Below are 27,222 nucleotides of genomic sequence, written 5' to 3' on the forward strand. Positions count from 1 at the left end.
AGATGCACATTCTTATACGATACGTGGTTCACTGGGTCCTTCTTCAGAACATTGAATGTTCTTCATATTTAATTTCTGTGCCCTCATAAATAAAAATAAATAAATTTCAATTTAATTTTAAGGCTAGACTAAACGTTTTCATGTGACTGTGTTTTCAACTACTAAAAAATCGTGACACCCAAGCCACGGTCAAAAAGAAAAATCATTAAATTGCTTAAAGCGAGCTCACTCAATGGTGCCAAATTTTATACTTCTCATATTACTCTTTCATTAAACGATACGAATAAGTACTCACAGCTATAAGTGTGTCTTGGAAGGCACCGGTCGGAATTTGCAAGAGATTCAATTATATTGTTAAGAGACGAAGATGACATACATTGCATTTATCGAGTTCAAAGTTGAGGAAATGTATTCTTCAAATTATTCCAAATGATCGTTATGCCAAATGGCCATTATGCCAAATGACCATTATGCCAAACGGCATTATGCCAAATGGCATTATGCCAAATGGGGTAGAGCCGTCTTTGTCAATATGCACACTGGAACCTCTAGTTATGCAACATCTATTTGCGCAATTTCATTCACGTTATATTATGTAAATGGAATTTGTGTTTGTGTATTTGAGGGTTCGTTAAATATGTTTAGCACATACTTAAGAACATATTGTTGATTCGGAACACTGAAGTTTATGCTAAACCAAACGACGTTTCAAAGGTGACTGATCAAAGATGTTTATTATCGAACTCACGAATTTTATGGAATATAGGTGTGCAGATTAAAGATTTATAAAAGTAACCAGCGGTTATCGGACGCTTTATCGCTGTCATTCATACTCACGTAGGCTCAAACAACTGTGAACTATTATGTTTTGAGTTCATCCCCTGTCTATGGTTATCCAAGTATTCATTTGAATATAGGATACGCTTATACGCGATCCTTACTTTACTTTACTTTTGACATGACCTTCGCCACAATGTTACGCCAACAAACTTGGTTCATGGCTGCTTGCTTCCAGTTTCTCGATCGCCCGATACTTCCAAGATCCTGCTTCACTTGGTCAAACCACCTAGCTCTTTGCGCCGATCTTCGTCTTGTACCAGCCGGATTTGAGGTGAAAACCATTTTTGCGGGATTGTTGTCTCACAACGTGACCCGCCCATCGTAGACTTGCGCAAGCTCGTGGTTCATTCTTCCCCTCCAAACGCTGATCTCACATACTCCGCCAAAAATCGCCCTAAGCACGTGCCTTTCAAGAACTCCTAGCGCTTGCAGGTCCTCTTCGAGCATTGTCCACGTCTCATGCCCGTAGATGACTACCGGTCTTATGTACAAGCCATGATACATTTAGAATGGAGGTGAAGTTTACCAGACTGCAAGGTCTTGTGGAGTCCGTAGTAAGCACGACTGCCGGCAATGATACGTCTTCGAATTTCTCTGATGCAGTTGTTATCCGACGTTACCAATGATCCGAGGTAGACAAACTCATCCACCAAATGGAACTCATTTCCGTCGATCATCACGCATCTGCCAATGCGAGCTCTATCACGCTCTATTCATCCAGCAAGCAGATATTTCGTCTTTGACGTATTTACCTTCAGCAATCACCTGGAACGACCTTCCAATAATATTCACGTCGTCAACGAAACAGATGAACTGGCTTGATTTATTGAAGATTCCAGCCCGCCCGTTTCATAACACCTTCTAGCGCAATATTGAACAGGAGATAGGAAGAACCATCGCCTTCTCGAAGTCCCTTGCGTGTTTCAAACCGATCAGAAAACACACCTGATATCTTCAAACAGCACTGCACACTATCCATCGTTACCTCGTTGTTAATCGGTGAACGGCTTCCACCTTTCAATCACTTCACGTTCGTCCGTCCAGATACTTCCATTTTTATCCCAGCACATTTCGGCTCGCGCCACAAAGCCTTTGTGGGATGCATTCTTGTACAACTTACGCATTACATGAGAATAATACAGCTGCTCGATCTCTTGGCATTCAAACTTTTCCAGGCGGCACTTCTAATCCCGGAATAAATGGGTTTGCTGTCTTTGCTTCGGTTTGTATCGTTCCACATTTTGACGGGTACCTTGCTGCAGCATCATCGTCCGCGCTGCAATCTTCTAGTCCAAGACCGTATAACACTCCTCGTCGAACCAACCGTTTCGTCGACATCCTTCCACAAATCCATGGCACTTCCGCTGCGTTGTTAATGGTTGCTTTCACACTATTTCAGCAGTCATCAAGAGGGGTTCGTTGAGCTCTCTCTCATCTGGCAACACTGCTTCAAGGTTTTGCGCGTAATCAGTTGCGACTTCGTGTAGTTTGAGTCGTTCCAGATTATACTATGGCGGGCGTCGGTACCAAAAGTTGTTCATGACGGAAAGTCTTTGGCGCACTTTAAACATCACAAAGTAGTGGTCCGAATCGATGTTCGCACCGCGATAGGATTTGACGTCAATTATGTCCGAGAATTGTCTTCCATCAATCAAACCGTAATCGTTTTGCGATTACCGATACGGGAGACTGTGGTGGAAGGAGGTACTACGTATGGCCATGTTCTCGGAGGCGGCGGCGAAATCAATGAGCGCTGAACACCCTATCATTGGTCTCAATTCCAACCATTGCCTTGTAGAAGCCAATAAATAAGAACCCAAACACCCAAACAGGCATAATAAAATATGTCATATAATGTATAGAGTTCAACGATTGCACGTGGCTACCCAAAGGCTGCTTTAGAAAAGGCCTCGGAAACTGCAGATGTAATCAAAGATCTCCAGGAAAATATGGCATACACTCATGTGGGCTTACAAAACTATTAAGTGGATTAAGTTTTGGTTTCAGGTTATCATTTAGTTCTTTGAGGAAAGGCTTTCAGATCTACAAGCGTAAAAGGTGATTAGTTTAAGGTTAACGAGTACGGATTATACCCAAACAGGCATAATAACATATTTTCTACTTATATTTGTGTCCAAAAAATGGATTAGGTTATCCAAGACTCATCGACTCTGATCACTATCTGGTGATGGTCAAACTGCGCCCAAAACTCTCCGTCGTTAACAACGTACGGTACCGACGGACGCCCCGGTATGACCAAGAGCGGCTTAAGCAACCGGATGTCACAGCTGCATACGTGCAGCACCTCGAGGCTACATGGACGAGAACAGCTTTCCCGGGAAGCTCACGAGACTGATAAGCGCGACGATGGAAGGTGTGCAAAATTGAGTGAAGGTTTCAGGCGAACACCCCAGTTCGTTTGGATCCCACTGGGGACTACGACAAGGTTATGAAGGTGATGGACTTTCGTGCCTGTTGTTCAATATTGCGCTAGAAGGTGTTGTGCGGAGAGCCGGGCTTAACAGCCGGGGTACGATTTTTACGAGATCCAGTCAATGTGTTTGCTTCGCGGATGATATGGACATCGTCGGCCGAACATTTGAAAAGGTGGCAGACCTGCACACCTGCCTGGAACGCGAGGCAGCAAAAGTAGGACTGGTGGTGAATGCGGCCAAGACAAAGTACATGCTAGCTGGTGGGGCCGAGCGCGACAGGGCTCGTCTAGGTAGCAGTGTTACGATAGACGGGGATACGTTCGAGGTGGTCGACGAGTTCGTCTACCTTGGATCCTTGCAGACGGCTGACAATAACGTTAGCCGTGAAATACGGAGGCGCATCATCAGTGGAAGTCGGGCCTACTATGGACTCCAGAAGAAGCTACGGTCAAAAAAGATTAACGCCCGCACCAAATGTACCATGTACAAAACGCTCATAAGGCCGGTAGTCCTCAACGGGCATGAAACGTGGACGATGCTCGAGGAGGACCTGCAAGCACTTGGAGTCTTCGAACGTCGGGTGCGTAGGACGATCTTCGGCGGTGTGCAGGAAAACGGTGTGTGGCGGCGAAGGATGAACCACGAGCTCTCCCAACTCTGTGGCGAACCCAGTCTCCAGAAGGTGGTCAAAGAATTCTGGACATCAACCCTGCAAAGATGGTGTCCGCTTCGGATCCGGTTGCTACAAGAAGGCGTGGATCGCAGTGAGCTAGGTGGGCTGGTGGAAGATGGAGAGATACGGCCACGAACCGAGTATTGTGGCGTGAAATTGTTGATTCAGTGTTATCTGTCTAGATGCTAACTAAATAAATGAAATGTTATCCAAGAACTTTATTTTAGATCTGATGACCTGTATTCCAAGTAGTTGTTGGATAACCTTAAACAGTCGTTGTATTTAAATCTTCACTTCCATTAACTTTCCACTAATTACATTTACTTCAAATTATTTTTACGTACTCCCGACTCATTACGTTAACCGAGTTTTCATTGTAATTACCATGAAGAAGAAGACATTCGCTTAAGGACTTTATTCACCCTCGCTCTCGTAGACCGTTATGCATACAGGTCAGACCCCCCTTAATTTATCTAACTAAATATTTTATCAAACACCACCTAGACGGAACGTTATGCTCCTCCATCCCCCAATCAGTTTTCTTCAAGAAATTACCCTACCTGACAACCGTATGATCCGTTCAAGCAAGGTCCACGAGTCGTAGCAAACAGTTGGCAGAAATCCAGTTTTGGGAATCGATCACTTAATCTGTTCGAATTTTGGTCAATCAGTGCAGCAGACCGCAAACCAGAAAACACCCATTTGTCTGTCCACTTGACCAGGGTGGCCCGAAGCATGGCGTGGGCATGTACCACCAATCTGCGTTATGTACAACCTTTCTCTTTTACGTAGGTACATACAAGAAATGCGGTGATCTCCGCGAGATACTCCTTATAAAGCAACGAGAGTAATAACGTGACGTTGCTGTGTGCAAGCAGCCTCGTGACAACAATACCAATGATCCGGAGAGCATGATTACATAACCTTAACCTTGGACAACAAAACCGCTCCGGATGAATTCAGGTGACGTTGTATGCCATGTATAGGGAAAGGTGGGGCAAAAGTTCGTCCTTAGTGGGATATCCATATTTTCACGTGATCAACCACACTTCTCAAAGCTTAAGGGTAAAAATTTTAGGTCATTTAAAAGTTTTTCCATTATATATTGGGGCGGTCCATTAATTACGTAAGACAATTTTGCCAGTTTTTAGACCCCCTTCTCCCCCCATGGTAAGATTTTTTGTATGAAAATTGTAAATAGTTTGTATGCTGCGTAAGAAATCTCAAAGAAAATGACGATGGTCGTGTCGATGGGATTGACGATGACGATCATTTGCAAGGTCAACTGCTTCACCGGTTCGTACCTACATGGTTCACGAGCCCCCGGGATTGATTTAGTAGCTCTGATAAGTAGTTCATTTGCTGATGCACGGAAAAATAAGATTTATTTCTGATACACTCATGTGATCTTTATTGGATTGGTCTCGAACTCGTTATTCTATAAGGGACGATGTTTTGACTGTTACGACAATAAATACAAGACTGCTCAAAGCTATTTTTAATTTCACTTTACAGTTTTTACGAACTTTATAATGATATGACGAGTTTCATTTGTAAATTCATTGTATAGTATTCTATATGTAGGGAAAACTGGGTAGACTAAATACCTTTTTCTTAATGCGATTGCAACTCATTAAGAATTGTAACTCATAAAGAATTAACCCGTATCCGACCAGGTTACGATTATTTTTTGAAAATGTTACTGTGGACGTTCAATTCAACTAACGGAAAACGGAAATTATGTACCCTCGGGTAATATTGTGATTTCCTGAAGCAGCCGTTTGCGGTCAAGCTCACTTTATGGCCCTCTGGAAGATCCGTAACATCCGTACAAGTGGACATATTCTAAAAGTTTACCTACAGAGCAAACGACGTGTAGTGATGAGCTTCAAATCAGTATACCATCGTTGGCTCGTTATCATCTCGAATGGCCATTTTTCGGTCCTCCGGAAGATCCGGAACAACCGTAGAAACAGACATATTCTGAAAATTGACCTAGAGAGCTGGTATTCTTTTCAAACGACGCGCAGTGTAGAGACTTCAATACCATCGTTTAGTCAATATGATCTCATTTGCAAAAGCGCAGGAGGTGGAGCCAATATGCAACATGTGAAGCCAATTTTATTAAGTCACTCTTGAGTCGTAGTGGCCCAATTTGCTACAACTGTGTAACAGAACGAGCGCCAGTTTTAGAAGGTGGTAAATTGCATTTACGAACTAACCCAGCGTTTCACGTTCGATATGGAGGCTAGTCATATCGAATTGGTCCATCGTGCTCCAGAGTGTCAGCTTCAGACTGCCTTTTGACATTACTTCATGGGGGAGGCTATTGTGCTAACCGCTGCACTGCTCCTCGCTTTCTGCGTGTGACTCACGTGCATCTTGCACTCCTGTACTTCCCTTGCTCTCTTCGTACTGCTGACATCGCGCCATGGGCCATGTTTCTACTGCTGCTTCTGTGAATGCTACGCTTCGTTGCTCTGCTGCGACGTGTTTGGGGCTGGCCCTGCGCAACTTTTGCGCCTGCTGCTAAACCGCCGATTCTCGAGCTCCTTCACTGGCGCCCCAATGACCCAAAACTGGTGGTTGTCATGATCGCTACTCGGCATAGTCCCCGACGGTGGAGCTAGCCTACTCCAGCGGAGAGTTCTCGACGTAGGAATAGCTCTGGAAACCGTTAACGTTACGTGTTTGTTCCCGCTTCATTACTGCTGACCGGTGAAGTGCCGAGGTCCATCCAGCGATGCCGGTTGGAGGATGGCTTCTGATTCACTGGTGCCCCGACGACTTAAGCCGGTGACTCGCTACGGACTACTCAGAATAGTCCCCGATGGTGGATCTATCCTACTCCGACGAAGATTTCCCCGACGGTGGAAGATCTCCCGAACCGATGCTTTCCGGACTGATGAAACTTCCGGTTCACAGGCGTCCCAACGACCATTTGCCGGTGCTGTTTCGCGATCTACTCGGTCTAGTCCCCGGCGAAAGGACATAGCCTACTCCAACGCAATGTTGGTCGGTAAGTGCCGAGGTCGGTCCTGCTATTCCGGTTTGAGGATGTCTTCCGGTTTGCAGGCACCTCGTCGACTTATTACTATGCTACGCTCGCTCTACTCGTTCCAGTCCCGGCGGAGGATCTAGCCTACTCCGGTCGCGCCCGTTGGTCTCCTTCATATGCCCGCTTCAATAGGTTGACTTGTCAAGTGCCAAGGTCGGTCCGACGATTCTGGCTGTCCCAACGAATCAGAGCCATGTGCTGTCCGCTGTGTTGAGTACCGCTGCTCCTCTCGCCATCTTTGTTGTAAAAGAAACATCATCCGGACGATTGTCCTGTTTACCGCGTCCCATTTCTCTTCGTCAGCACATATTTGTTGGACGATATTGTGCTCAATAACGCCATTGCTGACGACGGATGTCATCTCGGCTCGCTTATGCTCGAAGTGCGGATATTCGAAAACCACGTGCTCAGGGGTTTCGTCAACATCGCTGCACCCGGTGCATAACGGCGATCTTGCGTGTCCAAACCTATTCAGGTATTTCTTGAAGCAGCCATGACCAGACAAAAACTGCGTCAAGTGGAAATTCACTTCCGTGTTTTCTGTTTACCCACACCGACAGCTGCACGGAATTAGTCGGTAGGTACATCTGCCGTTCTCGGTTTATGGACAAAAGGTCGAAAGACAAAAAGTCGAAAGGACAAAAGGTCGAAAATGATTTGCTTGGTGGGAAATTTTTCCTTCTTTGAAAAAAGATTTTCGACCTTTTGTCCCTTCTTTTTTGTTCTTCGACCTTTTGTCCTTTCGACCTTTTGTCTTTCGACCTTCTGTCCTTTCGGCCTTTTGTCTTTCGACCTTTTGTCATAGATTCGTGCCTCGGTCCCTGTAGCACTCGCTGTCCTCTTCGAGTTGAAGGCTTATAGGGATCAATCCTGCAATCGCAAAGACTGTCTCCGATAATATCGTACGATACGTGCTCGCCACACGCATGGCCATTAGTCTAAACGTACTGTTCAGCCGGGAGCGGTTCCTCTTCGTCTGCAGTGCTGTCACCCACACGGGGCCAGCGTATTTGAGTATCGACGTCGACACGCACGCCAGTAGTCACTTCTTGCTGCTGCTGTTGATCGCTGAGTTGTTGGGCATGATCCGGGATAGAGCTGATATCACCTTCACGGCCCTCTCACATGCATAATCGACATGGCCGTTGAAGCTCAGCCGATCATCGATCATCACTCCCAGGTGTCTGACTTCCCGCTTTGAGTCGAAGGTACATTGGTACTGCCTTTCGGTTGCTTATCATCACAACTTCGGTTTTGTGATGGGCTAACACAAGCTTCGCATCCTCGCATCCATCCTTCCACGGCGTCTACTGCTTCAGTAGCAAGTATCTCTACTTCCTCTAGTGATTCGCCGATGACTACGAGCACCACGTCATCCGCGAAGCCGACAATCTTTATATCCCGGGGGAAGCTCAGCCTCAACACTCCGTCCAGAGGGTTGGGCCAAGAATAGAACCCTGTGGGACGCCCGCCGTGACTGTTGTGCACCTTTTCCCAGCGTCTGTTTCGTAGATCAGTGAACGATTTTGAAAGTGGCTCCTCAAAATCTTACAAAGATACTCGGGGACCTTCAATCTGTGCAGCTATTCGGCGATCTCAGCCCAACTGGCACTGTTGAAGGCATTTTTACGTCCAGAGTGACCACACCGCAGTACCGATTTCCTCTCCTCTTTTGCTTCCACGTCGTGTCCATAGCTTCCACGACTGTTCGGATGGCATCAACGGTGAATCTACCTTTCCGAAAGCTGAACTGCATGTCGCACATGCCGTTTTCTCCCTCCGTGTATTTCATAATCCTGTTCAGGATTACTCTCTCCAGCACTCTGCCAACTGTGTCCAGCAGACATATCGGTCTATATGCTGAAGGATCTCCAGGAGGCTTGCCTGGTTTAGGCAGCAGCACCAGCTTATGTCGCTTCCACATGTGAGGGATGTTACCCTCCTTGATGCATTTTTGCAGCACGATCCTGAACATATCCGGGTTTTCTTGGATTGCTACTTTCAGAGCTACGTTGGGGACACCGTCTGGTCCCGGAGCCTTCCTGGTTTTTAAGGCTTTCACCACCGCGATCAGCTCATCGTTCGTTACCTGGGCTTCTTCTTCGTCGTCATCTCGAGCTTCGTAAGGTGTGGACGGCCAGCTCGTCATTTCGTGCCGGGGGAATAGCGCTTCAATGATGGTACTTGTCTTTTCCGCACACCTAGCGCCAAAGAGTTGCGTTTTCCTCCAAGCGTGGAACATCCTGAAAAGTAAACATTTCCTGAAAGTTTAGCTAGAGAGCTGCAATTTATTCCAAACAATTTGCATTCGTTGTTTTCGTATCGTATTAATGTCATTGCCATTCTTAATAGTCACTGCATGGTCCTGCGAAGTATCTGGTACATTAGTTGAGATTTCCACAATACACATTCGATATTTCCAAATGATTTGTAGTGACGAGCGCCGAGTGGTTATACCATCGTTACCTCTGTATAATCTTGAATGATTACATATTGGTCGAAGATCCGGAACATCCGTAGATATGGGCATAACTTGACAATTAACCTTCAGACCTGCAATTTCATCTAAAAAATTGGATTCGTGGTTCCAGAATCGAATCAATGTCGCCACCGTCATCTGGTTTTGAATGGTCACATCGAGGTTCTTCTGAAGATCAGCAAATTCCGCTTGGAAGAAATCACAGCTTTGTTGGTCAACTGTCAAGATTTGTCCATTCTTACGGATGTTCCGGATCTTCCGAACGACCAAAAAAATGGCCATTTGAGGACCTTACCGAGGAATCGATGGAATGCTTATCTGAAGCTTATGGTAAGTCGTTTGAAATAAAAAACCAGCTCTCTATGTAAACTTTTAGGATATGTCCACTTTTACGGATGTTCCTGATCTTCCAGAGGACCAAGAAAAGGCTATTCGAAAGCATACCGTGGCAACGATGGTATGCTAATTTGAAGCTCATTACTGAGCTCACATTGAATAAAAAAAAAACTGATTTCTAGGTCAACTTTCAAGATATGTCGAAAATACTTATTGTGGTCCATTTTCGCAAGGCGCGGATGGCGTTTAAGCAAAGACTGAAACTGAGCAGAAGTATACAAATATTGTGCTTTGCAGCAAAAATTATTTCTATTCCTACACTGTGCCTAAACACCATTTGTATGTAATGTGTTTCTCCCTCTAAAATCTGTAAGTGTCTGTCTGTCTATTGTCTATATTATTTCGGTTTACGTTCGAATAAAGCCGCTAAACGCAAAGTGCAAAGCCGCGGTTAATTATTGTAATTATTATTATTATTATTATTTACATATATATATATATATATATATATATATATATATATATATATATATATATATATATATATATATATATATTTTTTTTTTTTTTTTTTTTTGTTCCAGTTTGTTCCAGTGTGATACTTTTTCTTTTGTGAGCCTTCCGGATCGTTTTTGTCCGCGTCGTGGAACTTTCTTTAACGGAAAATGTTATTTTCGGAGTTTGATAATTATGTTCAGATTGCGCATTCTGTCCGGGCGGGCGTTACGCGACTAACAATCGGTTATTTTATACAATCCGATGACCCTGGAGGGATCGGTTTTGCTTTTTACTGGTTATTGAGCAAAAATATTTCTGCACAATCGACACTATAAATAAGCTATTGTTTTCTCTTTTGATTGCCGGCATTCAAAAGATTAATTTGAAAACGCTTAAACAACAAATATTTATGGTCTCGCCAGCTTTTTTTTTTTTTTTTTTTTTTTTTTTTTTTTTTTTTTTTTTTTTTTTTTTTTTTTTTTTTTTTTTTTTTTTTTTTTTTTTTTTTTGCAATCCGGTTTTGCTTTTTACTGGTTATTGTGCAAAAATATTACTGCACAATCGACAAGCATTTCGCGAAATACTATTTATACTATAAATAAGCTATTGTTTTCTCTTTTGATTGCCGGCATTCAAAAGATTAATTTGAAAACGCTTAAACAACAAATATTTATGGTCTATCGCCAGCTTTCTAGGCGAATCCTGACAATATACCTTCCCCAACCTCCAACTCCGTAGCACTTATGAGAGTGTCGCTGAGTCGGTGGCCTCTCATTAAGTAAGTGCTACATCAACATTTCCTTCCCCTATCCCAAGTTACGGTAAAGATGGGCGTGGCCGGGAATAGCGATATTCATGCTTTTAGTATTCTTGTTTATGATTTGAACAAGGTATACTCCCCTGCCTTGTTCTTGAAAGTAGTCAGGATGAGATTATTAAAAAGAAACATGAATGTTGCTAGTATCCAATCTACGAAGTATACCGTAACTACGCTAACGCTAACGCTAACGCTAACTTTCAAGATATGTCCACCTTTACGGAAGTTCCGGATTTTCCAGAGGATTAAGAATTGGCTATACGAGATCATAATTTGTACCTATCACTGCAATTCGTTTTAAAAAAATCCTAGCTCTCAAGAACAACTTTTAGAATATATCCACTTTTACGGATGTTCCGGATCTTACAGAGGCCCATAAAGTGACCTTGACCGCAATTGGTTGCCCCACGATATTACAATATACATAAAATCCATTTTCTTTTACTTTTGAGGTGTTTAAACACCATTTAGTATGCTTAAACTATTTAGAAAAGGAAGTTGATCGAATTTTTACCTGAGCTGACTCAGGAGGACACCAGAATAACTTTATTTTTTTTCAGGTAGCAGTAGCAGGTAGTAAACGCGCAGTTATTCAGCACGACCAAGCTGAGAGAAAAAGGTAATTTGGGGAAGGGGTATTTGGGGAAAGGAAGCACAATTAGGACAGATAATTATTCCAATTATGGGTTTGAAACATTTTAGATTTTTAGAAGTGTTAAATTGATTGATGACCAGTAATAAATCCGGAGTTCTTCTAGTAATCTATTTGTTTCCTTGCGACAGGCCTGCAAAACCTTTTTAAACAGCGGGCCAAATCTCAGATGCAATATTGTGCTACAGACCAAATTTTTTGTGCAGCAACTTCAAATTTTTTGGTAAAATCAAATGAAAGTGATGAAAAAATATTTTGGAGGGATCTATAATACATATTTGTGAAAACTGAGCTCAGGTATTCGTCAGAACCAAGCTTAGGGTTTGAATTCTGTCCTGAAGTATATTGTTCATGATTTTATAAAAATCCTGCTTTCTTTAGTCGGATTCACACCTAGTAGTATTTGAACATCCTGCCCAGAGCTTTCTTAGAATTAAGTCCCGGATTTTGCCAGAATTCGGCGCAGCATCCTATGAAAACTGTGCTTAGAATTCCGCTGGAGTCAGAACCCCACATAGACTCATTCTAGAATCTGAAGAAGTTTATCCTGCTCAGAATTATGTAAGCAATTCCCTCAAATTGTTTGGAAACCTTTCCTAAGATAATGTCCCGGGTTTAGTGAGTTTGGGATTCTCTGAAATTTTACTACGGATTTTGTGACAATCTTGCCCAATATTTTGTGAGGATTCTGCATAAGCTTTTCATGAAGTTCATGTAAGAATCCTGTCTTAAATTGTATAAGCAATTAATCTGTTACTAGATCTGTCTAATATTTGTTAAATTCTTTTTCAGGTATGAAATTCATTTCTAGAAGCCTGCGAGAATTTATCTTTTTATTCAGTTAGATTTTATTTGGCACTTAACTTTTTGTCGACAATATATGTTCGAGCTTAATATATGTAAATTAAGTTTTGGCTATTAATTAATGGAGAAAGTTATTGGATAAATTTCATTATTCTTATAACATAAGGCTTTTTTGAAAATTAAATATTTAAATGACAAAAAGTTATATCACACAAATTTAGGAGGATTAAATATATGTAAAAAATCTTCAAATTGAAAACCTCAAAATTAAGAAATCTGAACTTGTTATTATTGACCTTGCAATGTTCAATAATCAAGTTGGTAGACCAGTCAAAGGACTAGGTATGAGGAGGATCATTGGTATATGCATTGATATGATGATACATTCTGGTCCCTTTAAAGCAACATCGGGTATTCCACCGGTAATTCCTCTTAACATTCAATCAAACATTCTTAGAATTCAATTAAAAAATCCGAACAATCCTCCTCAAATTTCTTGAGGTTTTCTTCTTTGGAAGTATTGTTCCAAAACCTAAAGAGGTATGCCATGGCCTATTTAATAAATTTTCCGAAGATTCCTCGATAAACTACTCCGTGGAATCATATCAATGATTTTTATAAATCCTTTAAATATTTTTAATGAAGTAACACCCATAGTTTCTGTAAAGATTTTTTTTTGAAATCCTGGACATCTGGAAAGATGTCCAAAGAATCACTGTAATATTTTTTTCATGACATAGGCTTTAAGATATATTTTTGGACATAACTGTTGTATCCATTTCGAAATGTATCCAATTAGAAATGTATCCATTTAGAAATTTACTTCATCCCTAAGAAATTTCTCCACGGATTCTCGGAGAGACAAGAAATCATGCAGGAATATCTCCAGCTATCTTTCTTCAATTTCTGGGTGATTTGCTGTAGATAAAACCACGGAGAAAAAATGTAAATGAAATAATTGTTGCATTAACTACAGTGACCCCACGCAGTTGAATCACCCACAATTTATGAATCAGCTGATTTCAAAAGACAAAATTATTATCAAACTTGTCACAAAACATCACAGAATTATTTTTACACATAGTTTCTTATCAGTAAAAATAATTCTGTGATGTTTTGTGACAAATTTGATAATAATTTTGTCTTTTGAAGTCAGCTGATTCATAAATTGTGGGTGATTCAACTGCGTGGGGTGACTGTATTGAAGAAAATTTAGATTAATTTACGACAACAACATGAAACGCCTTCATTAAAGTTGAGAGTTTTCTTTGGAGTTATTGAGGGAATTAAGGTGAAGATGAATCGAACCCATACCTAAAATTTTCAAGAGCACAAATGTTGGGAACCGAACACCCGATTGGGCTGAAAACTTAATCGATTGGTCACCACCAGCTAGTAACCAATCGATTAAGTTTTCAGCTCAAATGAAAATATGATGTGTGGCTTCGATTCATCTTCACCTTAATGAAAAAAAAAAGACGTTCAGGTAGAGTTCGCAAAGAAATCTTTGTAGGAGCTCCTGCCAGAACTTCTACAAACTTAGATTATTGTGACATCTTTACAACTGAACAGCTCAAGTGTGAAATCGAAGGATGATAGAAAGATATCCACGGTTATTAGGATATTAATTTCATGTTCAATGCATAAATCAGTGCACATAACAAATTAAAATCACCAGATGAATTTGTCAAAAATTGGTTCAATGTTTCGTACAAAGTTCGTACCAAATGCGATGCAAATTTGTAAAAAATAGAACTAAGCATGTATTGTGTCTTTGATTGCAATTCAACTCAAAAACCAACAACTGTTCCCACATTAGCAGCACTAACCCGTCGAAGGTAAATCAAGCATATTGAAAGCAGTTTTTACCTCATCTTCGTCAATCCACCAATCAAACTCAATTGTCACTACATGCTGCTACCGTTCCGTCCCGACCCGTTTCGCACTAATTAGTCGTAATTCAACGAACAGAGCGACTCGAATCAACCGTTTACAGCCCGTTCGGTTGCCATGCTTAAAGACACAAACTTGTCACGGATTGCTCCGCACGGATCCACCACCTTTAACCGAAAGATCATGGCAATCGGTTCTAGACCTTGAGTGGCGCAAGTGAATGCGCTGGTCCGTTTCCGAAACAAGTTCTGCATCCTGAGAAGCGGTTCCGCACCGAGAGTTGACGGTCTACTTTCACACGCTTCTGCAGGGAGTTGTCTATAATATCGTTTGCGGGGCATGATGCTCGGATTGGATGTGGATTTTTTCGCTTTATTTAATTTTGGAAGGAGCACTTTTATCTCCTTGTGCTCTGCGTTGTATTATGTATGTACTGTGTAAAGACAAGTTTATAGGTTATAGTATGTATTGCATATTCTCGTCTCCTCCCTTAAGACTATACGCGACTAGCTTGGGCGTGTGTCTCATACTGTTTCGCAGACTATTTTTTGTTTTCCTTCATTTCGCATTGTCCGTTTTATCCCGTGCGATTAAGTTTCACTATAAATTGGAGTCCTGTCCAGAGTAAGGTATCATTGATCACAGTGACTTCAGCAGCAACGCACCAACCACCAACTCCAAACCAGCATAATGGCATTCAAGGTAAAATTGAAACCCAGTTTGAAAAGTGTCCTTAAACAATTTCAAGTGCCGTGGAAAAAGTGACCTAACATTGTGCATCCGTTCTCTGTTTTGTAGTTTGTCGTCTTCCTTGCTTCTCTGGCCGTCGCCAGCGCTGGATACCTGGAAGCCCCAGCAGTGTCGTACGCCGCTCCAGTGGCCCACTACTCGCCAGCCTCCTCGGTGAGCTACAGCAGCCTGTCGCACGCCACTCCTCTGGCCTATGCCGCTCCAGTTGCCAAGACTGTTGCCTACTCGAGCCCAGCCGTTGGAGCCACCCATGAGAGCACCATCCGTGGACATGATGCCACCATCTCCCATCAATCCAAGGCCATCGATACCGCTTTCTCCAGTGTCCGCAAGTCTGACACCCGCATCACCAACGAAGCCCCCAAGTTGGCCTATGCTTCCTACGCCGCCCCAGCTGTCCACACCTCCTATGCTGCGCCAGCTGTTGCCACCTATGCCCATGCCGCTCCAGCTGTGGCCACTTATGCTGCCCCAGTTGCCGTCGCTAAGCAAGTGAGCTATGCTGCCCCAGCTTACCAGACCTACGCTCATGCTGCCCCAGCTGTGGCCACCTATGCCCATGCTGCCCCAGTTGTTGCCGCCCACGCCACCAAGACCCTGACCTACTCGCCAGCTGTGGAGGTCGCCCATGTCAGCTACGACGGAACTCATGCCCATTATGGCTGGTAAATTGCACTGCCTACGGAAACCACAAATGATACAATGATCAATCGTCGTTGTGTCTATATTTATTAAAACCAACCGTTGTTGTTATGTTTTGACAGCACGCTCCGGACGTCATCTTGGAGTGTGTTTTTAATAAATTGGATACAATCAAAGTTAAGTTGTTTTAATTTGGGGATGATGGATGAAATAATGTTGCATTTTTCGTTAAAACCAGTGTCATATATTGAAGCAGAGTCGTTATGAGGCAGCATCCATTCATTACGTACCGCTAAAAATCGAAATTTTTGCCCCTCTCTCTTCGTAACGCTTTTCAAAATTTTGTTTGAGTCATAACATTGAAGCTTACCCCCTTCAAGGATTGCGTAATTTTTGGAAGGCGCCTTAAGAGATATCTCGATTACTTCTTCAAATCGACGTTTAGGTAAAAACCAGGAATTTGATCCGAATGAGCCGATCGAACCATATTCAGAGAGTGTAACAGTTCGTGACCCATAACACTTCGTGGCACATTGCAGGTCGTGAGCCCTATGAAAGCTGATATTCACTCACTCGTTTAATAAGTGACGAGAGAGCCTTCAAGAGCAGCAACTCTTACAGACTACAACGGTGTCAAACCATTCCGGTGAGTTATATTTTGCATAAAATTGGTAATAACTTTCATATTTTCTAGTATCGCAACTTCAATCAATTAACTTATAATTTATTGGGTCATCCTTGGTTGCCTTTGGTTGCAAACGTAGTACAGAAAATGAAAAATATTCGCCTCTGTTTCTTGATCAGAATACGCCAGGAAAAGTGACTAACCTAGAACGAATGTAAAGCATAGAAAAAGTAGATTTTGTATGAAAATTGAACGGCCTATGATAGTTAGCAAATGTTACAAGTGGTGACACACAGTGATCGGTGCCAAACAGTGGTTGGTGCGTGTATGTCTTTTTTGTTTTGTGGCTCCTTATCTTCAACGAAAAATAAATGTTATGCGGCAGGCGGATAAATGGAATAACATTATCGCTCGTGTGTTAAATTTTCCAAGTCTGGTAAAAACTAATTGAGAAGAATTTAAATCGTTTTTTAAAATTCAATTTCAAATAAATAATTACATCTTTTTTCTTTCACAGTTAGCAGAGTGGCAAAGTCTTTTTTTACGCATCCTCAATTTAAGTCACTTTATTTTACGAAGTAAACTCAATTTACGCCACTTTTTTACGCAATGCGTGAATTGAGTTTAGGAAATAATGTAATGGATTGACCTCCGGTTGGGGAAAACCGTAATAAAACCATGCAATATGGGTATTTTCGGAACGGGCATGACAAGATGGCGATCTCTGGTTTGTGAAATCGTTGGAAAACCTTGCAATATGGGTATTTTAGGAACGGGTATGACGAGGGAATGATGAAAATCAATGTCAGACGTTATTTTGGAATCAAATATGGCGATCTCTGTTACGGGGAAATCGTTGCAGTATTGGTATTATTGGAACGAGCACAACGAGTTAATGACGAAAATCGATGTACGACGCCATTTTGAAATCTAATCTAACGACGTGCGGTTTGGGAAAATTGTTGAGAATAAATAAATGTTTTTTTAGATCTTATGCATATGCAATGAAATTCAGAGCAATTTGCTGCTTTGATTGGCCTATATTCGATAAAGTCCTATGAAGACCTAGGACATCGCTATAAATTATAACATTACTCATTTTACTGCTATGAATAGATACGGGCCTGAGCCATGTCAAAAAATCATCTATTGATAATTGGTTACACTTGTAGATCCTAAGGCCTATATTCGATAGAGATCTTGTAGGACCCAGGACATCCGAACAAATTCTGACAATACACCATTTACTCACATTAATGGTAAGGGACCTTTGGAGTATCTGAAAACTAACCTTTAATCGCATATTATGGTCGTAGTATTTGATCGAGTTTGATCAAAATGTGTATAAATAGTGGTTAAATATATTTTAAATAAACTTTGTATGAAAAATATCGTCAAAATATATGTAAAATATTGAGTTATTCAAATAGCTCTAACTTGCAAATCAGCAAATTTCTGCAAAAATTTCAAAGGTTTTTTGTAAGATCTAAGGATGCTTTTTGATGTGCAATATTCGAAATGGCGGCGACATGACGCGACAAGAGTTGTTTTTCATGTTCAAAATCATCAACATTACTGAAGTGTAATTTTGAATAGTATTGAAACTTCAATCAAATATTTTTTTCCATCCTCATGCTCGATATTGAACCATAAGCTTTCAGATAGTGGGTAACTTTGGGGAAATATTGTATTCCTAAATTATAAATTTCGTGCTTTATTTTATTGTTAAATTTTTCAATTTTTTGACTTCAGCCGATTTGCCGTCATAAAAGTCATAGAAATTTAAATTTTAGTTCAATTTCAATTAAGGATCATAATAACATAACACATGAGGTATATTTAAAAATTTAAAAAATCATAAAAATCTTAAAAAAGTTTTTGGTAGTTTTGGCCGCCCCTTTATATGGAGCCCGACCATTGTGCAGTGGTGCGATATAACACCCGCATTCCTTGAATTATCTTCTCACAGTTCGGGTTGCAGATCATCTCCTAATGAAAAGCATGATGCACAAATGCAAAAATGATCAAATGATTGGAAAAACTCTCAGCAAATGCTTGAGTAGCTTAGAAGCAGACCAAATCCTAGTTGAGACGTTATTCAAGCAAAGGAGGATAATTAGTCCCTGATGCTAATTGAAATCAGTCGAAACCAAGTCAGATAAAACTCTAATGCATAGCCCTAAAAACAGCAAAACTTTAAAAGAAGGAAAATCCTTTGGAAAAAAAAAAGAATTGAAATGCCCATAAACACTAAAGAATAAAGAACAGCCAATATTTATATGAAGGCAACATTTCAATTGAAAAAAAAACAGGCTAGATGCAAATGTGAAATCTATGAATAACAGCCGATGTTTTAAAGAAGGAATAATACAAGTGTCTACAACAGTAAAAAATCACTTTAATGTATAACCCCAAAAGAACAGCCAATGTTTAAAAGAAGGACAAATCCTTATTGAAAATGTATCAAATAAAAAGCTATTAATAATTACTCTATGCTTTATTATTATGATAATAAAAACCAACGTTCAGAAAATGAATCTTTTGTTCGAAGAATGCTAGCCTAAATACAAATTATAGCTTCAAATGGTAGTTCCAAAGAACAGCTACCATTTAAAAGAAGGAAAAACTTCAGATGAGAAGGGAGAAATTTGTGGTTAAAATGTTAGCAACTGAGTGTACGATAATCTTTTCAACGGTGCAATCTGGACCTTTCGTCCATACGAAAACATTCGACCTTTTGTCCATTCGACCTTTTTTCCATTCGGCCTTTTGTCCATTTTGCCCCCCCCCGTCTTGAAACGTGACGTAATTTGTGCATGACCCCCACTACATGGAATGACTCGATGGTTGGATATTCGCTGGTTGGAATAAAATCCAACTATAAAGCACTCGAATGTCAAGAGTAAATACCGTTTTGAATCATATTACGGACAGCTTCAAATTCCGGACACTCTAGTTTGTATGGGAAACATTTCAGATGAAATGTTTCAATTTTTGCTGTGCAAAAGTTCTCACTTTCAAGGCTTGTTTTAATAAGCTTTTTCCATAGAAATCTATGCAAACTGATAGTATCTGACTGCCTTAGACGTCTCTTTAGCGGCTTGACGGCTTATCCTGATGGTTTGACTTTTCTAATAATGATTTCCATGAGCTGTCCGGAATTCGAATCAAAGTGTCCGGAATATGAGGCCAAAGTGAGGAAGCGTCCGGAAAAAGAATCATGAAAAGGCCACACATTTAGATTTATTTAAAATAATTGAAGTTGCAGAAGCGTATTCTTTACCCACCATTAGGAAGTTAAGGGTTTCCGACGCTCGATAGCGCTGAGAAATCATACAGAATGATTTATTTTGTATGCTCTATGCTGAGTTATACTTCACTAAGGCCTTAAGTGTCCGTAATATGAATCAAAACGGTAGTTGTCAAACTGACTTTGACGTCTGAGCACCATCGGCCTTTTCATGTGACAGGTCCCTCTATGCGTTTGTTTACATCGGTGAAGGATCGGTGCATATACGAGGCCGACATTTCCATAGAAGAACTTTCAATGAGCTTTCCGATCAGCTGATTTGGAACGTCTTGTGAATAGGCCTATTTATTTAAGTCTCCATAAATAAAACAAATGTACATGCATATATGCATTTTGTGACGATTTGCTCTTCAGGTGCGTGAGTCTGGAATATTTTCAGCAGCTGTCAGTTGAACCAATTTACGGGTTGGATTCGCTACTTGGAAGGCAATCGTGTTTCAACGAATCGTTATCAGATTTTTTTTAGAATGCTCGATACATTACAGGAGAAATTACAACCATGGGAGGAACTCTGTAAGCTCCTTCAAGCTGAAAAGGTTTTTCTGGGTATATTTCTACGATTGTATCCCAAAAATAAATAACTTAGAAGATTTACATTCGCAAAGTCTTGGGAAATCTCTGCCTAAGACGATGCAATATTTGGCGATGAGCCTAGTAAACTCCTGTTCGAATACTTAAAAAAATCCAGGAATGATTCCTGCAGCAATTTGCCGATAATCTTAGGTTGAATTACTCAGAATGATGATAAAAAAATTATCCTACACTTTTACTTTGGAGGTATTATTAGAGTATGTGTACAAAGAAAAGATCGTTTCACGCTTATGATAATTCCTTTATCATTACAAAGCTACTTTTATGTTATCTTCAAACAAGCTTTGAATGTTTCGTCACTACTTCGTTTTTAATTGTCGACTTGTTCGTTTTTAATTGAATTTTTATATACTTTCCTGTTTTCGCCATTGCTAAAATAACCTTTGAATAGTTCGACATTATGAATGTCGATATAAAATATTTTTTCGTTGCAGCGTTTATTTTTTTTTTTTAATTTCAAACATACTTTTAATGGTTCGTCATTACATGTGTCGACAATACCCTTATTTATGTTTCATACATTTTTAAAATACACAAACCTTTCTGTTTTCGTCATTGCTAAAAATAACCTTTGAATAGTTCGATATTATGAATGTCGATTTTTTTATAATTTCTTTTCATATATTTTTACCACGATACAAAAATGCAAACCTAGTTTTAAGTAAGAGTCGTATTTTCCCTCCTTATACATGGATCGCATCACTGACCAAATGTGACTCATAGATCTTTTTCCTCCCTAACTAATCACACCTTCCCCGTGATGATTGTGGATCTCCAGAGGTATTCTCGGTGCCTACAAGCAACAATCATTACACAATAAAGTTCCATCATCTTCCTAACTGACTTAAGGACTCGGCCGGCGCCGTTATTGATCAATAATATGAGAGATGCTAAAACTGCACTTCGAGAATATGTGAAAAATCCCATCATTTATTTATTTTGATCGGAGTACAATTCTTACCAGTTCGGATCAATCACGGAGTTGCAACCATTGACATGAACAGTCAGTCTATGCTATTCTATGCTATTATTAGAGTATGTGTAGAAAAAAAAAACTAATTGGAAAATAACACTCCATTTTGTAGGCAGGCGAGCAATACAAGAAGAAGGATGAATTTGTATAGATTTATCGCACAATATCAAAAATAGGGATGTTTTCTGTAAACGATTTAGACTCAGATAGCGAAATATTCACATATTTTTATCGTATATATATATATATATATATATATATATATATATATATATATATATATATATAAATATATATATATATATATATATATATAATATATATATATATATATATATATATATATATATATATATATATATATATATATATATATATATATATATATATATATATATATATATATATATATATATATATATATATATATATATATATATATATATATATATATATAAATCATTACATTTGCGAAAATATATTCATAAACAATTGTATCCCATTGAAAAAAATCTAAAGTTATCAGATATCACATCATATCATAACGATTTTGACCTCACTAAAAAACCTCAAGCCCAGTTCTAATTTTCAAACGTGGTTTTCAAAGTCTTAGTTTTTGTTGATATTTTCACTTCGACCTCCGCATCGAGGACTGTTCGATTTTGCGTCGTCAGATAGGTTTTGCTCACGGTTTCGCGCGTGTTTTCGTTGCCGGAGATTTTTTTTTCCTGTTTCGGAGCGTCTTGCTGGGTAGTGCTTCGTGAAGCCCAACCAGGACAGTTCGGTTTTGCGTCGTCCGATAGATTTTGCTCACGATTTCGCGCGTGTTTGCGTCGCTGGAGATTTTTTTTTTTTCTGTTTTGGAGAGTCTTGCTGGGTAGTGCTTCGTGAAGCCCAAGCAGGACAGTTCGGTTTTGCGTCGTCTGATAGATTTTGCTCACGGTTTCGTGCGTGTCGCCGAAGATTTTTTTTTCCTGTTTCGGAGCGTCTTGTTGGGTTGTGCTTCGTGAAGCCCAAGCAGGACAGTTCGGTTTTGCGTCGTCCGATAGATTTTGCTCACGGTTTTGCACGTGTTTTCGTCACCGGAGATTTTTTTCTTGTTTCGGAGCGTTTTACTGGGTAGTGCTTCGTGAAGCCCAAGCAGGACAGTTCGGTTTTGCGTCGTCTGATAGATTTTGTTCACGGTTTCGCGCGTGTCGCCGGAGATTTTTTTTCCTGTTTCGGAGCGTCTTGCTGGGTAGTGCTTCGTGAAGCCCAAGCTTTTTTTTTCTTTCAGAGCGTCTTGCTGGGTAGTGCTTCGTGAAGCCCAAGCAGGACAGTTCGGTTTTGCGTCGTCCAATAGATTTAGCTCACGGTTTCGCGCGTGTTTTCGTCGCTGGAGATTTTTTTCATGTTTTGGAGCGTATTGCTGGGTAGTGCTTCGTGAAGCCCAAGCAGGACAGTTCGGTTTTGCGTCGTCCGATAGATTTTGCTCACGGTTTCGCACGTGTACAAAAACGCCGGAGATTTTTTTTTTAGATTTTTTTTGAGTCGGTGGCCTCTCATTAAATAAGTACTACATCAACATTTCCTTCCCCTATCCCAAGTTACGGTAAAGATGGGCGTGGCCGGGAATAGTGATATTCATGCTTTTAGTATTCTTGTTTATGATTTGAACAAGTTATACTCCCCTGCCTTGTTTCTGAAAGTAGTCAGGATAAGATTATTAAAAAGAAACATGAATGTTGCTAGTACCCAATCTACGAAGTATACCGTAACTACGATAACGCTAACGCTAACGTTATATTTTCACTTCTACCTCCGCATCAACCTGAAAACTTCAATTTATGCTCTAAATCGTTCATGCATGACAAAAATGTATTGAGATTTGTTTTTCCTCTGCAAAAGGCTATTATATTCATTTTTTCATCGATCAGAATTGGAAACTATGAATCTGAAAAGATCCAGTACCGTACAACATTAATATCCCCCATGAAGAAGACCGCAACTTCGAATTGAAACGATGGTTCAATAATGTATTTCGCTTATAACTTCATGAAAAACTACGTTGCCATTAAAATCAAGAGATAGGTTCGAATATAATAGCTCTGTAGGAAAATAATAATTTGACAGGATTTTCATACAGGCTCTCAAGTAAACATGCTTTGCAAGATCATTTTCAACGAAATGGTTCTTAATTGCATATGAAGTACTCAAAATTTTGCTTATCATTACATGTCTTATGAAGCAGTGGAAACGTTAGATGACACTTGATTTCTTTTTGAACGAATGTACTTGAATAACGGCTATCAAATTCAGCATGTGCTACTGGATCATGCTTGTTGGCTAGTGTTTAGTTACAGTCTGTGCAGCTAAATGGCTGAAGATGGTGTCCGTGTCTGTAAAAATGTAGTATAAATATGTTTTTATATCATTCAAGCCTCAAAATCAATACTCCTGTTTGAAAATGTAAGATTCTCAAAAATTTTCTAGTAAATATTATTTATTATAATTTGGAGAGACTTGACCGCTCTTTTTTGCTCTATGCACAAGGAACCAAGCGAAGCTTTTATTTTACAATACATTTGTTCGCCAGAAATATCACAATTCTAAGAAATTAAAAGTTTCCTAATGATGTTTTACTGCATCATGAATATAATATCTATAATATATTAGTTGAGGGATAGCTTATATCTCTTAAATAAAATTATACCAAACAGAAACATATCTAAAATAAATGAATTATAATTTATGCTTTTGATCTTACTTTTTTTAAACCCCTAATTTTTGAAAATTGGAGGCGTTTTGATAAAATAGACGCAATGTTGTATGGATTTTTTTTTAAAGTCGCTCTAAAGGTATTCGTTGGGTTTTATTGAGTTGCTCTCAATGGTGATGACAATGGGATGGGTCATGAGTCACGAGTCTAAAGCTACCATCAACAGAATAGACAAGTAGTTTGTTTTGAGAAATAATCGAAAAGAGTTCAAAAATAACCTTTTTTAAAAACTGTCCATTTTAGGGTGTCATAGTGCTTTACACTTTTAGAAGGACTAACACTATTTCAAAATTTTATATAAATGTGTAACGTCCAACAAAGATCATTGTTATTGGTAAGTTGTATCTAACTTGAATAAAGAACAATTCTACTTTTATAGTGATGAAAACATCCTTTTAAGCTGTAAACTTAATCGATTGATCCCTAGCTGGTGGTGACCAATCGGTTAAGTTTAAAACTCAAGCTTGTGTTCGGCTATGATTCATCTTCACCTTAACTAATGCGAACAAATTCCAGTTTCTTTGGTTCAATGGCAATGGGGTGAGAATGGGTCAATTTTCATACTTTTTAGAACAGAACAGTGTTTAATTTCTGTCTGAAATTTGAAATGCCAATAATACAATTTCTACCGGAATCAAAAACATATTGAAAAATACTATGCAGAAATCCGATTGTTAGATGGACATTACCACTGTCGCATGACGATGAATGTTTTTGGAAATTTTAAACGAATAGAACAAAACCTCGAAAATAGTCAACTTGAAAATTTTCCTCTGCAACGTTTCCTTTTTCACCTTGATGATGAATGTATTCCTTTACATTCTTTGTTTATTTTTGGTAGGCTCGGAACTTGCTGAATGTGTTGAAGAGGTGAATCAACCCTTGCGAAAAGTCTTTAGTGTGCGTAGAAACCCGCACCATATCTTACCATCAATCGACTCAATCTTGTCGTCCGGTGTCGGTTCCGAATCACCGCCTCGGGATTTTATGCGATTTACTACTCACTAACTTTGTGTGATAGTTTTTTCCTTCATTTTTCCACTCCTTAGCGCTCAGGCTTAGCCGGGTCGTCGTCGGCTTACCGGTAGGGAAGGTCAGCCTCTCTTCTTCTCGTTTCGCGAGTCTCGTCATCAAATCCAACGCTCGAAATCAGTTGATCAGTGCCGAACTAAATCCAGAGAGAGATCATCCAAAGTGTTTGGTTTTTCAATATAAATAACGGACGCGGCCAGTAGAATTGTATCATTGCTTCAGTTACCTTTAGATCGACTAAATCGTTTCATCTGCCCCGTGCAAATACGCATCAACATTATGGCGTTTAAGGTGAGGTTCAAGTGGATTAAGTGATTGTGAAATTATAAGTGTTAGCGAAAAATTAATCATGAACTGGACTGTTATACATCAAGGCACTTGTGCACAAATGATTGTGATAAATTTGAAGTGTCCGAATATCAGTATTACTAGTTACCAGTGTGATTCAAATTCGATCGAATATTTTAATTCTTTAAAAAATTAAAAATCATTCGTGTTCTATTGAAGTGATGTTAATGAAAAACAACAAATTTGTAATATTGAAATCGTCAAATTTTTCGCCCAACAGATGGTTGTACTGTTCGCCACTCTGGCTTGTGCCAGCGCTGGCTATCTGGAAGCTGATCACCACCATGCGGCTCACTATTCGCCAGCCCCTGCTGTTAGTTACAGCTCCATCACTCGTGAGCACCACCCAGCAAAGGTTGCCAAGACTGTAACCTACGCTGAACCGGCTGTCCACTACGCCGCTCCAGTTGCCAAGACTGTTTATGCTGAACCCGCCGTGCACTATGCTGCTCCAGTCACCAAGACGTTGACCTATGCTCAACCAGCTGTGCACTACGCCGCTCCAGTTGCCACCAAGACCGTTGCCTACAGCCAGCCCCAATATGTCCATGAGCCAGCCTACACCAAGACCATCGTTGCCGAGCCAGCTTACACCAAGACCGTTGTTGCTGAACCAACTTACGCTAAGACTCTGGCTTACCATGCCCCAGCCACCAACGCTGCCCCAGCTGTCGTCAAGAACGTTGCCTACAGTGCTCCAGTTGCCAAGACCTACGTATCTGAGCCAGTGTACTCCAAGACCCTCATCTCTGAACCAGTCTATGCTAAGGCCTATGCTCCAGCTCCAGTCTACGCCAAGACCGTTGTCTCCGAGCCTGTCTACAGCAAGACCATTGTTCAGCAGCCAGCCTACCTGAAGACCGTTGCCGCCCAGCCCGTGTACGCTCATGCTGCCCCAGAATCCACTGTTTCCCATGTAAGCTATCAGGATGCTAGCGCCCACTACGGTTGGTAAACTGATGAGAAGACATTTCTCATCCTGGCAATACTCAGGTAGAAAAAAAGACAACGTGATCGATATGTACATAACCATGAAACGCCGAAATGTTGAACGATTTTGTTGAATAAATTAAGAATCAATGCCAATGAAATAACTACATTTTATATTATCATGAATCCTATCAACTCCAGCAACTAATCATCATTCATATTATTTCGAAATAGCTTCTTCGGATGTGATGTATCATGGTAGGCACCACCAGGTTAAGTAATGATAAGGAGGCGCTAGAGTGGTGTATGTTCGACGGGAACTACCCATAGAGCATGAGTATGATTGACCGTCTGCAGTTGCTAGTCCGCTATTGCGCAAGAACAGCTGTTGGCTACTCAGAAAACCAACATACACTATTCTATTCGGGATTCGTAGAATCCTCAATGTGTCAGTACTGGTGCTCTTATCATTATAACGAACAATAACGGCACAGGCTGCGTTTGAATGCAGGTCAGTTTGGGAAAAGGAAGGAATTGTTCACGTGTTATTTGAAAGCCGTTGAGGAGACTGCACTACCTGTTACTGTGCATTGATCGATTACATGCCATATAAAAGTGCCATGTTGAAAAAATCGATATTATATAAATTTGATCGAGCAGTTCAAACCAAATTATATCTCACATGAAAGTTTAAGTCCTTTTTTGCATGTTTGGTAGAATGGATTTCTAAAAAGTTCGATAAATCATAGTTTAACTTTCATGTGAACATCAATAAAAC

At 40.2% G+C, this 27,222-nt stretch overlaps 2 protein-coding genes across 2 annotated transcripts; both read left to right on the forward strand.

Moving 5' to 3' along the window:
* Positions 1–15,032: 15,032 nt before the first annotated feature.
* LOC5567234 (larval/pupal cuticle protein H1C) lies at positions 15,033–16,053 on the forward strand. The gene is made up of 2 exons (XM_001651614.2): positions 15,033–15,187; positions 15,284–16,053. Exons 1-2 carry the CDS (start codon positions 15,176–15,178, stop codon positions 15,902–15,904), a joined length of 633 nt encoding a protein of 210 aa, XP_001651664.1. The 5' UTR covers positions 15,033–15,175; the 3' UTR covers positions 15,905–16,053.
* A 9,315-nt stretch (positions 16,054–25,368) lies between these two features.
* Positions 25,369–26,605, forward strand: LOC5567233 (cuticle protein). Its single transcript, XM_001651613.2, has 2 exons — positions 25,369–25,457; positions 25,735–26,605. The coding sequence occupies exons 1-2, from the start codon at positions 25,446–25,448 to the stop codon at positions 26,467–26,469; spliced, it is 747 nt and encodes a 248-aa protein (XP_001651663.2). The 5' UTR covers positions 25,369–25,445; the 3' UTR covers positions 26,470–26,605.
* Positions 26,606–27,222: the final 617 nt, after the last annotated feature.

Source organism: Aedes aegypti, chromosome 3 (genome assembly GCF_002204515.2).
Source record: "Aedes aegypti strain LVP_AGWG chromosome 3, AaegL5.0 Primary Assembly, whole genome shotgun sequence".
NCBI lineage: Eukaryota > Metazoa > Arthropoda > Insecta > Diptera > Culicidae > Aedes > Aedes aegypti.